This window comes from Camelina sativa, chromosome 4, assembly GCF_000633955.1.
Source record: "Camelina sativa cultivar DH55 chromosome 4, Cs, whole genome shotgun sequence".
NCBI lineage: Eukaryota > Viridiplantae > Streptophyta > Magnoliopsida > Brassicales > Brassicaceae > Camelina > Camelina sativa.
Window position 1 is genome coordinate 14,272,384 of NC_025688.1, and position 12,548 is coordinate 14,284,931.

At 39.3% G+C, this 12,548-nt stretch overlaps 3 protein-coding genes across 3 annotated transcripts; 2 read left to right on the forward strand and 1 right to left on the reverse strand.

Annotated features, from left to right (window-relative positions):
* On the reverse strand, positions 556 to 1,416 carry LOC104783863. The gene is made up of 2 exons (XM_010508965.1): positions 996 to 1,416; positions 556 to 848 (listed from the first exon to the last, which is right to left on the reverse strand). The coding sequence occupies exons 1-2, from the start codon at positions 1,414 to 1,416 to the stop codon at positions 556 to 558; spliced, it is 714 nt and encodes a 237-aa protein (XP_010507267.1).
* LOC104783864 lies at positions 4,327 to 8,030 on the forward strand. The gene is made up of 6 exons (XM_010508966.1): positions 4,327 to 4,671; positions 4,750 to 4,833; positions 4,893 to 6,089; positions 6,156 to 6,384; positions 6,976 to 7,910; positions 7,962 to 8,030. The coding sequence occupies exons 1-6, from the start codon at positions 4,327 to 4,329 to the stop codon at positions 8,028 to 8,030; spliced, it is 2,859 nt and encodes a 952-aa protein (XP_010507268.1).
* LOC109132502 (uncharacterized mitochondrial protein AtMg00810-like) lies at positions 8,113 to 9,027 on the forward strand. The gene has a single exon (XM_019244133.1). It carries the CDS (start codon positions 8,113 to 8,115, stop codon positions 9,025 to 9,027), a length of 915 nt encoding a protein of 304 aa, XP_019099678.1.

The window sequence follows — 12,548 nt, forward strand, 5'->3', positions numbered from 1 at the left end:
TCTTGTCCCCTTCTTTTGGTAAGTTTTCATCTTGGGAGCCATTGGTTAATCCTTGAAAAGAGAAGAAGCTAAACTCGAGATCAATAGGGTTAGTTTCTAAGAGATTAAAGACTCTCGATCCTTTGAGAGAAAAGTAGAAAGTTGGAAGGCAAAAAGTTTTTAGGGTTGAGAGACTTATCGATTTTGTGATGCTGATGGAGAGGGGTCCTAGTCCCCTTAAATAGAAGAGATAGCTTCTAGGGTTTCATCGAGAGTGGGTGAGGGTTTTGTGGAATTCGGACTCCACTCGCCACCCGAGTAGGGACACGATCAGGCGCGTTGGGTACGGATTCGGGTAGAGCCTCAGGTTCCCCAAAATTTCCTTTGTCTTCCTTTTTTTATTCTTTTTTTTCTTTTTTTATATATATATATATATATATATGTATATATAAATATGTAAAAATCGAAAATAAGACAAAATAATTAAATAAAATTAAAATAAAATAAAAGGATACCTTTGGGACTTCCTCCCAAGTGAGCTTGTTTTAAGTCACTAAGCTTGACTCTTCATGCTCTTTAAGCATGGGTTTTAGAAGGGAGAGGTTTTGGATTCCTCTCCACTATAGCAGGCTGGTTTAATGGATTTTCCAGTTCTTGTCTAGGTTCCACAACAAATGTAGTATGGACTTCTTTGTGATGCTTGACTCTTCTTTGTTTTGTCTGGGTGAAAAAAGCTTGACCATTAATGGTTGGCTTCTTAATTCCCTTCTTGATGCCAAATTCTATTTTGAAGTTCTCTCCATGCTCAATTATGATCTTCCCTTGCTTCACATCAATCACTGCTCCTACTGTTGCTAAGAATGGTCTTCCTAGGATCAGTGGATCGTCTGGTTCCTTATCCATATCAAGGATCATGAAATCAGTAGGAACTTCCACTCTTCCAATCCTGAGAGGCAAGTTTTCCAGGCCACCAATGGGGTGTCTATTTGTTCTATCAGCTAGAACCAAATACAGACTACTCGGTTTAAAACTGCTAAAACCCATCTTGTTAGCAACTGAAAGTGGCATGATGCTGACTGAAGCGCCCAAATTGCACAAATAGTTGTTGAAAATCCTAAGGCCTATTAAACATGGCAAGGTGAAAGAGCCGGGATCCTCCAAGTTTTCCTCAATTTGCAGTTCAGGATCTAAACACACTCCACTCCTCAGAATTGCATTCCCAATCTCCTTGAAAGCTTCCTTTAACTCAATCTCCAGCAGAGCTGTCTCCTTGATGATTTCCTCTCGAAGTTCGTGTGGTGGCAAGAACTTAGGAGGCGAGGCTTTTCGTTTGGACATAAGCTCTAATGGCGCCTCTAACTGGATGTCAAGAGCAGCTTTAAACCTTTCCTCTAATTCTCCTTCCTCAGCTTGAGGCAGTTGAGGTTGATCTGTCATTTGAACGTCTACCTGATGGATCATCCGATCACAATCATCGGGTATGTCATCGTGTTCAGCCTCGGGTGGTGCATCGGTTTGCGATTCTCGAACCAGTGCTCGATCATCAGCTCGATCAGTCTCCTCGTGTGAAGGATCGGGTTCATACTCGGATATGTAGTACTGACACTCATTCATCCCATAGTGATCCATATCCTCCCCATCTTGAACATCGCTGTCCTCAGTGAGGTAGTCCTCAAAATCATCATCAAGAAAGATGGCTTGGGCAGTGGCATAGTTTTTTGGGTTTTGAACAGCTTTACCTGGAAGCTGGTTGATTTTTGGAGGTGGTTGTGTGATGTGTTGGCCTTCAAGGTATCAAAGCTTAGTTTTGAGAGAGTCATACTTGTCATTCAGGTCATTATTGTGACAACCCGTCCTGCGGATCCCACTAGCCACCGGTTGTCTTGTAGATCTCATTGATAATAGGCTTTTCACCCAGGGTATCAATTCCCTATGCAGTTGTAGTACAAAGGGTTATCAATCCAAATGGTTGTTATGCTAGCAGATAAGATATGATCAGAACAAACAAGTCAAGCCAAGCAATAGTTGGGGTTTGATCTAACAATCCTAAAATAATTAAAAGAAAATAAATAAACAAGAATCACACGACCTAAGTACTCGATGCGAGCATTCGAGTACGAGATCAGGTGGAGTGATCTGGTAAAGAAGAAGAGTAAGAACAACTCGAAGGTGTACACAAAGCTGGTGATCGAGTACCAGTTCGGTTATAGGGTCGAGTTATGAATAAAAACGTAAACAATCAAGATGCGAAAGCTCCTAAGGATGGGGTAATCAACTCCTAAGTGTTCCTGACCAGTATGGATTTCCTACATGCCTCAAGCAAATATTCCCTAGACAATGAATCTCTAAAATCTTGTTAAAACACTCTCGTGATAGAAACAATCAACCTTGATCACTCCCCTACCCAACTCTCGTTGGAGAAACATGGCCAAGCATGCAATACAAACCGATTCATTATTGTCAATAAACTCCTTACACATCTAATCTCTTAGGCTAAGTGAGTAAATCTCTAGCATTGATTGATTCAAGCATTTCAACAACATTTCTCAATGGCAAAACACCCTAGATCTACTCTCAACCTCTCGGTCTGAATATAACATTAAGAACACAAATCTAGAAAGGAATTTATATAACATAAACAATCAAGCTAAGACATCCTAACTGATCAAGAACACATATTTGTCTATCCCATCCCTTGAAACTTTGTTTCACTACTCAGATCTCATTGAAGAAAACATAAAAACTTATATTAACGAAAATCGCATTGTATTGAAAATAGAAATAGAGTAGAAGAGTACAAAATCGAAATCTAGAAGAATAGCAAAAAGAAAATGAAAATAAATCCTAACAAAGTGGAAAAGAGTTTGGATCGCTCAGTCTCTCTCCCAGAAGCTCTCGCTCTCTGTTCTGAGTGTCTGCGGCGTGCTAGGGCGAGAGGAAGAAGAGGGGGGGTTTATATATGGAAACCCTTTAACCCTAGCTGCCCAGTCCTGCCCGAGGGTCTGCTCGAGGGGGTGCTCGAGGATGTGGTTGGGTTAGTCCTTGGATAGGTCTTCAGGTTGTTCTTCCTGCCCTTGGATCCTCTTCGATCGGGTTGAGGTTCAGACTGTTCTTCCTACTCCATAGCTCCTTCGGGTACATGCTCGGATTTTACCTTGTTTCTCCCCATTTTAGGCTCTAAAGCACATGCTTTCATCCAAAATGTGCAAATGCAAGAATGCAACACCCTAAATGGCCTAAATATGGATTCTTACAGTTAATGACCTAAAAACGCTAAGGTTAGGATATATATAATGCAAAATATGGACAAAAAAGATGCCTAAAACATGTAAATTAGAGAGTTATCACTCATCATAACTTATCATTTCATATAATGGGGAAAGAGACAGATCACTCTCATTATTGTTAGCCCCGACACTCTTCTTTCTCTTTTTGTATTTGCATTGATAAACCACAAACAAACATAACAACAAAAGTGTTGCCACACCTGCACTTACACAAATGGCAATTATCTTTCCGACTGATAAAAGTCTCCCTTGTGATTCTACAGAGCATGGTTTAAGTTGTAATGATGGGATGCCTCCACAAAGATTTATATTTCCAAAGTCAGAAACTACACTAGCATTATGAAATATCCCCTTTGTTGGCACAACTCCTTCAAAGTTGTTCATAGAGAGATTCAGATTCTGCAGCTGGGAAAAGTTTCTCATATAATCAGGAATCGGGCCAGAGAGATTGTTGTTAGACAGATCTAAGAGTCTGAAGCCAGTTAACCCTTTTATATCTGGGATGGGACCAACAAATGAATTCCCTTGTAACAAAAGATATTCTAGTGAGAGACAATTCGCCAAGGTCCACGGAATCTGTCCTGATAATTTATTGTATGAAACATCTAGACCAAGCAAAAACTTAAGATTACCAACATCTCCTATCAAAGAACCAACCAACGAGTTAAAAGATGTGAACATGAACACACTAAGAACGTGTTCTCCTTGTGTTAGAAGAACATGTTCTTCTTATGATATAAGAACATGTTCTTCTTAGGATATAAGAACCCGTTCTTCCTACGATTATAAATGTACATTCTAGTAGTTTCCTTATATAAACTCCATTGTATCCCTATAAATAGTTTGTAATTAGGTCATTATTATTCAAGGAATGAGAATCTCTCCTTCTCCTCTATTCTAACCTAGCCGCTCTCTCTTTCTCTCTTTCATTCTCTCTTGATCATTCTATCTGATTCTCTATTCTTCTCATACTCTTTCGTAATTCTTACATGGTATCTGAGCAGTAACGCTCCTATTGTGTTTATTCTCAAATTTTCATCTTCCGCACCAGAATCTGATCATGGATCTCAGCAAAACCCTAATCATCCCTGTTACACTCAAAGGTAGAAACTACTTGCTATGGGCAAGAACCACAAAGACAGCACTGTGCGGTCGCGAGCTCTTGAAGCACATTGAGAGCAATGAAGTTGTGAAGGAGACGACGACCAAACAAGAAGGAAAGGAGATCGTTGTGTGTGACAACGACAAGTGGTTCCAAGAGAACCAAAGTGTTTTAGCCTTCATCCAAAATTCCTTGGATGCTCCGATTCTTGAGTCTTACTCATATTGTGAGACAGCTAAGGATCTTTGGGATACCCTACATAATGTGTTTGGTAATGTCTCCAATCTGAGTCGTGTGTTTGAGGTAAAGAGAGCAATTAACAATCTCAACCAGGAAGACATGGAGTTTACTAAACATTTTGGGAAGTTCAGATCTCTTTAGGCAGAGTTGGAAATGTTAAGGCGTAACTCGGAGGATCCAGTGGTTCTAAATGAACGCCGTGAACAAGACAAGGTGTTTGGCNTGGTATCTGAGCAGTAACGCTCCTATTGTGTTTATTCTCAAATTTTCATCTTCCGCACCAGAATCTGATCATAGATCTCAGCAAAACCCTAATCATCCCTGTTACACTAAAAGGTAGAAACTACTTGCTATGGGCAAGAACCACAAAGACAGCACTGTGCGGTCGCGAGCTCTTGAAGCACATTGAGAGCAATGAAGTTGTGAAGGAGACGACGACCAAACAAGAAGGAAAGGAGATCGCTGTGTGTGACAACGACAAGTGGTTCCAAGAGAACCAAAGTGTTTTAGCCTTCATCCAAAATTCCTTGGATGCTCCGATTCTTGAGTCTTACTCATATTGTGAGACAGCTAAGGATCTTTGGGATACCCTACATAATGTGTTTGGTAATGTCTCCAATCTGAGTCGTGTGTTTGAGGTAAAGAGAGCAATTAACAATCTCAACCAGGAAGACATGGAGTTTACTAAACACTTTGGGAAGTTCAGATCTCTTTGGGCAGAGTTGGAAATGTTAAGGCCTAACTCGGTGGATCCAGTGGTTCTAAATGAACGTCGTGAACAAGACAAGGTGTTTGGCTTGCTCTTGACATTGAATTCGTCATATAATGATCTCATCAAACATATTCTTCGTTCGGACAAGCTCCCAAGTCTTGATGATGTGTGCAATCAAATTCAAAAGGAGCATGGTTCCATTGGTTTGTTTGGAGCAAAAGGTGATCTTATCACAGCCAACAAAGGAGAGGTAGCTGTTGCAAACAAGGGCTACTATAGAAATGATGGAAAGAACCGGTTCATATGTGATCATTGCAAGAAGCCTGGACATCTTAAGGAGAAATGTTGGGCTCTTCATCCACATCTTCGCCCGAGAGGAACTAATCCAAGAGCAAATCAAGCGAGTGGATATGGTGAAACACAAGCTCTGATGGTTCCTCAAATCACTGAAGGAAACAGATCAGCATTAGAAGCCTCCTCGGAGTTGGTGAGAAAATCTGATCTCGATGCACTCATCAAGGCTCTAAAAGAGTTTTCTGGTCATGCCTATCTTACTCTCAATGCTATGAAACCTCTTATTGTTGATTCTAGAGCCTCTCACCATATGATTAATGATTCTAAGCTAATTAGAGATATAAAACCGGCTTTAGGAAATGTGATCATAGCCAATGGAGATAAAGTACCTATTGAAGGAATAGGAAACTTAAACTTGTTTGAGAAAACATCTAAAGCTTTTTATATGCCTAGCTTCACCTCTAATTTGTTATCAGTTAAAAGGGCGACTAATGATCTTAATTGTTATGCAATATTTGGCCCTAATGATGTTTATTTTCAGGATATTAAAACAAGTAGAGTGCTTGGCAAAGGAACCACTAAAGATGATCTTTATGTGCTTGAGGATTCAAACCTATCTACTTCCCTTTCGTCGTGTTTTAAATCAATAATTGATAAGGCTAATAGTTCAGTGTGGCATGCTAGACTTGGTCATCCCCATTTTCGTGCTTTGGAACTTTTGTTGCCTAGTATTTCGTTTAAGAATAATGATTTTGAATCTTGCATCCTTGGTAAACATTGCAAAACTGTTTTTCCTAAGTCCTTAACTATATATGAGCATTGTTTTGACTTAATTCATTATGATGTTTGGACTTCACCTTGCTTATCTCGTGAAAATCAGAAATATTTTGTTACTTTTATTGATGAAAAATCAAAATATACTTGGCTAACCTTGCTTCCTTCTAAGGATAGAGTTCTTGATGCTTTTACAAACTTTCAAAACTATGTGACTAACCATTATAATGCCAAGATTAAAATTTTGAGATCAGATAATGGTGGGGAGTATACAAGTCATGCGTTCAAACAACATTTGGCCAAACATGGGATTGTTCACCAAACAAGTTGTCCTTATACACCCCAACAAAATGGCGTAGCTGAAAGGAAGAATAGACATCTTATGGAGGTTGCTCGATCTATGATGTTCCACACAAATGTACCAAAGAAGTTCTGGGGAGATGTTGTTGTAACAGCATGCTACTTGATCAATCGAACTCCAACAAAAATACTGAGTGATATCTCTCCATTTGAAGTACTTAACAAAATTAAACCGTCTATCAATCACTTACGTGTATTTGGATGTGTGTGTTATGTCTTAAAACCAGGTGAGCAGCGTGACAAGCTTGACGCTAAGAGTGTCAAGAGCATGTTTATTGGCTACTCGACTACTCAAAAGGGATATAAGTGTTATGAACCTGAAGCTAGGAGGGTTCTGGTCTCAAGGGATGTCAAGTTCTTAGAATCTAAGGGATTCTATAATACAAGTAATTGGGAGGACTTGAAAGATCTTCCCTACTCTTCATCATATAGAGCAGAAAATCTCCGCATTCTTCTTGAAAGGCTTGGAGTTGCGAATAATCAACATCAACCTTGTTCTTCTCTGGAAGAAACAGATAGTCCTCATAGTCAAGAAGCAGATGATTATGATAAAGCTGAATATGAACTGAACAATCTAGGTGAAGAACGTGTATCCGAGGAGGATGATCTTGCTTCCGGGGGAGAAGAACCTAAATTAGAGGAAGAAGATCATGTGGAAGAACATCCGACTCAGGTTGAGGCTACAGAGCTTGAGGCTACAGAGGATGATGCCATTGAAGTTATTCCCCTCCGACGAAGTGAACGACTCAAGTATGCTCCTAAGAACTGGAAAAATCCTCGCATCTTCTACAATAGTCAGACGGTTGCTCACCCTATACAAGCTGTATGCACTTTGGCACATTTTCCTGTTGAGCATCAAGTGTTTCTCACTCAAATTGATCAGAATTGGATTCCACAAAGTTATGAGGAAGCTAAAGAACATAAAGTTTGGCGTGATGCGGTCGGAGATGAGACTAATGCAATGTTGAAGAATCACACATGGGACGAAGCTGATCTACCAAAAGGGAAGAAAGCTGTGACATCTCGATGGATATTCACTATAAAGTATAAGAGTAATGGGGAGATAGAACGATATAAAGCCAGACTTGTAGCAAGAGGGTTCACTCAAACTTATGGAGAAGACTATTGTGACACATTCGCTCCAGTGGCCAAGCTTCACATGGTAAGAGTAATGCTCTCATTAGATACTAATCTATCTTGGGAATTGTGGTAGATGGATGTGAAGAACGCATTCTTACAAGGAGAAATGGAAGAAGAAGTCTATATGAGACCACCACCATGACTTGAAGACACTATTGGTCTTGGCAATATATGGGCTGAAACAATCACCAAGAGCTTGGTATCATAAACTCAGTTCAACATTGATGGAAAAAGGATTTAGAAGATCAGAAGCGGATCACACTCTTTTCACTTATCCAAGCCAAAGAGGTATTATAGTCATTCTTATATATGTTGATGATATTATCATCTCCAGGAATGACAAGGTAGGTATTCAAGATACCAAACTCTATCTCAAATCAGTTTTTGATATCAAAGATCTTGGAGAACTAAAGTACTTTCTTGGGATAGAAGTTTGTCGTTCTGAAGAAGGACTCTTCTTGTCGCAAAGAAAGTACACACTTGATCTTTTGAATGAGGCAGGTAAACTTGGATCAAAACCAGTTGAAACTCCACTTGAAGAAGACTACAAGGCTGGTCATAAGGGGGAGCTGAATGATGCTTCTTTCGAAGATGTAAAACAGTATCGACGGTTGGTAGGTAAGCTTATTTATCTCACCATTTCTCGACCTGATATATGCTTTGCTGTGAACCAGGTGAGTCAACATATGCAGAAGCCAACATTACATCATTGGAAAATGGTGAGCCGAATACTCAAGTATCTCAAAGGATCACCAGGACAAGGCATATGGATGGGATGTAATGGAAATGCAGAGCTGGTAGGATACTGTGATGCAGATTATGCTGGGGATCATGAAGATAGACGCTCAACATCTGGTTATTGCACGTTTGTTGGAGGAAATCTTGTCACTTGGAAGAGTAAGAAACAAAAGGTGGTATCTCTCTCAAGTGCAGAGTCTGAATACAGGGCAATGAGGAAGCTCACAACCGAACTCATGTGGCTCAAAGCTCTCTTGAAGGATCTAGGCATCGAGACTCCAAAGCCGATCACAATGCATTGTGACAATGAAGCCGCTATTCACATTGCATCAAACTCAGTATTTCATGAAAGGAAGAAACACATAGAAGTGGACTGCCACAAAGTCAGAGAACAAGTTTAGTTAGGAGTTATCTTGCCATGTCACACCAAGAGTTCTGAACAACTGGCGGACATCTTCACCAAAGCAGCGAGTCCAAGGTTTGCGAGTATATACACTCCAAACTTGGACTTATGGACCTAACCAGGCCACCGATGAAGACCCTAAGCTATTGACTCCATACTCTTTTTCCCTTAGTATGTTTTTGTCCCAAATGGGTTTTCCATACTAAGGTTTTTAATGAGGTGGGTGTTCATAGTTTCAAGCTTAACCTCTGTTCCAAAATGGTTAAGCTTGAGGGGGAGTGTGAACATGAACACACTAAGAACGCGTTCTCCTTGTGTTAGAAGAACGTGTCCTCCTTATGATATAAGAACGTGTTCTTCTTAGGATATAAGAACCCATTCTTCTAACGATTATAAATGTACATTCTAGTAGTTTCCTTATATAGACTCCATTGTATCCCAATACATAGTTTGTAACTAGGTCATTATTATTCAAGGAATGAGAATCTCTCCTTCTCCTCTATTCTAACCTAGCCGCTCTCTCTTTCTCTCTTTCATTCTCTCTTGATCATTCTATCTGATTCTCTATTCTTCTCATACTCTTTCGTAATTCTTACAAAAGAGACATTTAAGATGACAAGAGATGGAAGTTTCATAACCTCATGGGGTATGCTGCCATTCAACTTATTAGTACCGAGGTTCAGATCTAGAAGGTAACTGCAACTTCCTAGACTTGAAGGGATGCTACCTTCGAAACTGTTGTTATACAAATACAAGTATGTTAGCCAAGTGATATTTCCCACAGAAGATGGTATCCCTCCGGACAGTACATTTGAATAAAGTGTGACTTTCCTCAATTTAGACAGTTCTCCAACAGAAGAAGGAAGTTTGCCAGTTTGCCAGTCATAAAGTTTTCACTCAAGTCCAATGTTTGGAGACTTATGAGATTCCCTATGCCATGCAGAATACTTCCCGAGATGAGATTTCCACCAAGGGAGAGCTCAGTTAATTGGTTGGAGAGATTGGCTATGGAGACAGGCAACTAACCGGAAGGTTGTTGAAACGAACATTTAAGTACTGCAACTGAGTGCAGTTAGCTAGAGCACCAAGAAAATCAAGATCACCAAAAGAGTTGTTTCCTAGAGAGTTAAAGTGAAGGCCTAGGCTTAATAAGTTATGAACCTTCCCAAAACTCAATGGTATATCTCCTAGAAAATGGTTATGCGGAATATCTAGATCACGGAGAGTTGAAATATTGGAAAGTGTGTATGGTAGTGGAATGGTACCCGTGAAGTTATTTTTCCCCATATATAGTATTTGAAGGTTAGGTAAAAGAGTGCCAATATCAGGTCTAATGGTGCCTGAGAAACTGTTGCTAGTTATGGACAAGAGCATTAGAGTGGACAAGTTGTAAATAGGAGGAGGGAAAAACACCATCTGTTTCAGTCCGGCTATACTCTCAGGGATCTCTCCTTCTATATGGTTATATATAAAATCAACCATCTGGAGTGATGTCATGTTTCCCAATGAGGCAGGGAAATTTCCAGTTAGGTTGTTTTTACCAAGAGATAGAATGACAAGAAACCGAACTCAGAAGGGACACTTTGTTCAAGATGATTTGACGATAAATCAAGCGTTGAAAGGCTAGAGCAGTTACACAAAAAAACTGGGATCGCTCCACCAAGAAAATTATTGCTCATATTCAAATATTGTAGCCGGAACAAGTTTCCAACTTCCAAAGGGATCACACCACGAAGGGAGGGACTACACCGGTTAGTTTCAGTCCTCCAAGGTCCACAACAGTTACTCTTCTGTGTGTGCGGCCACACTTAACTCCAGTCCACCTACAGATAGGTAGGGAGACATTCCACGAGTCTAAGACGATTCTACTTGTCTCAGAAACATGAGACTTAAAATTGAGCAATGCTTGTCTATCAGTCTCCTCCGTCAATCTCTGTGTTTGAGCACAGACCACGGCTGAATTTTCAAGTGGTACAGTGAATAGGAAAGCAGATAGAAGAATCAACCTCATAGCCATAAAGTAAAAGCTCATGGGGAATAAAAGCTTAATTTTCAAAAACAATATCTCTTTTTTTCCAACCAAGCAAAATAAGTTTTTTTTTTTCACTTCCTATGCAATAATGAGGTTCGCATATAAGCTTACAGAAACTCAAATAGAGCCATGACTTGTCTCAGCTGTTAATCGATTTACTGCTTTATTTCGTCCAAGTCAACTGTCAGGCGCTTATCACATCTACAATTTACAAAGAAAACCTAATTATTTAACACTAATAACAACGACCACTCTTTAAAAAATTTAGTCAAGAGATGTTTTTCAAGTTCTTAACACTGACCATCATGACGACATCGACGATTTCAACATATACCAAATTACTTCTATATAGTTTATGTCAACGTCAATTCATAATTTAGCGTAATTACAAAACAACTAGAAATGGAGTTTGTCAAACTTAGATGGAAAAAAACTTAAAATATCACTATATATCCTAATATAGTTCTTTGTTTGTAGAACAAGTCAATAAGATTTAAAGAAAAAAAATTGAAGTTTACCTCTCTGATTTGTAAGTATAGGAGCAGCAAGCATTGCATTAATCCATATTCCATACTATGAGGGCCAGAATACCTCATTCATGTTGAACGCCTGAGTGTGTTGCAAAGGTCAATACAACCACGAACAACTAACAAAAGTATACAAGCGATAGGAAAACTATGTAACCAAACCAAAAAGGTATGTTGTAACACTTTCTTTCATTATAAATGGTAAAATGAACACGTCTCATAAATCAGGACAAACAGACAATGATAGTCAAGGGATGAAGCAGCTATAACGCCCCCAAGGGATATAATCTCCTGGAAAGAACAACCAGAGAAACAAAGTTTATTACCAAATAATTGGCTCATATATACATATCAGGTGATTGTGCGATTACTTACTTTTTCATCATGGGAAAATTTGCAAGAATCACCACGAGTACACTCTCCCCTCTAAAAAGCTCTGCATACACGGCGAGCCTCTCTGTTCTGCCGTTGCGTCTTTTCATTTATTTTGTAGAATAGTGAATATTACGGACTAAAATCAAAAGCAAAATGCATGTACCTTGTGGTGGTAATGCAGCTCAAAGAAAACAGGTGAGTAAATATATTTGGCTCAAAATCACATTAAAAACTTCCAGACCGATCCAAAATGGCATGAGGACTCTTTCCGTGTAAGTCACGTCGTTAACCTGTCTAAAAACATACATATAATCACTAGTTTTTATGAATTTTCTGTAGACACCATATCATTTTAGTGAAAGCAAAACACTAATTAAGAACCAAGGACTGACTCTAATCGCTTCTTTGAGATACGATGCATAGAAATATATAACTAATAGAAAAAAAACTATTTTACAGCAAATTAAAAAAGACGAACAGACCCTGAACGCTAGGCAAAAACGCACGCCTCTGTTTTGATATATTATTAAGTGGACTGAAGAAGAGAACACTGAAATTTCAAACAAAGCTGGGAAAGAAAAAACA

Excerpts from the sequence above, each read along its gene's own strand:
- LOC104783863 (XM_010508965.1), bottom strand. The coding sequence starts at position 1,416 with ATGACAGATCAACCTCAACTGCCTCAAGCTGAGGAAGGAGAATTAGAG. Across the intron at positions 849-995 it reads TAGCAGTTTTAAACCGAGTA|GAAGACCATTCTTAGCAACA; the intron begins GTCTGTATTTGG and ends CACTGATCCTAG.
- LOC109132502 (XM_019244133.1), top strand. The coding sequence starts at position 8,113 with ATGGAAAAAGGATTTAGAAGATCAGAAGCGGATCACACTCTTTTCACT.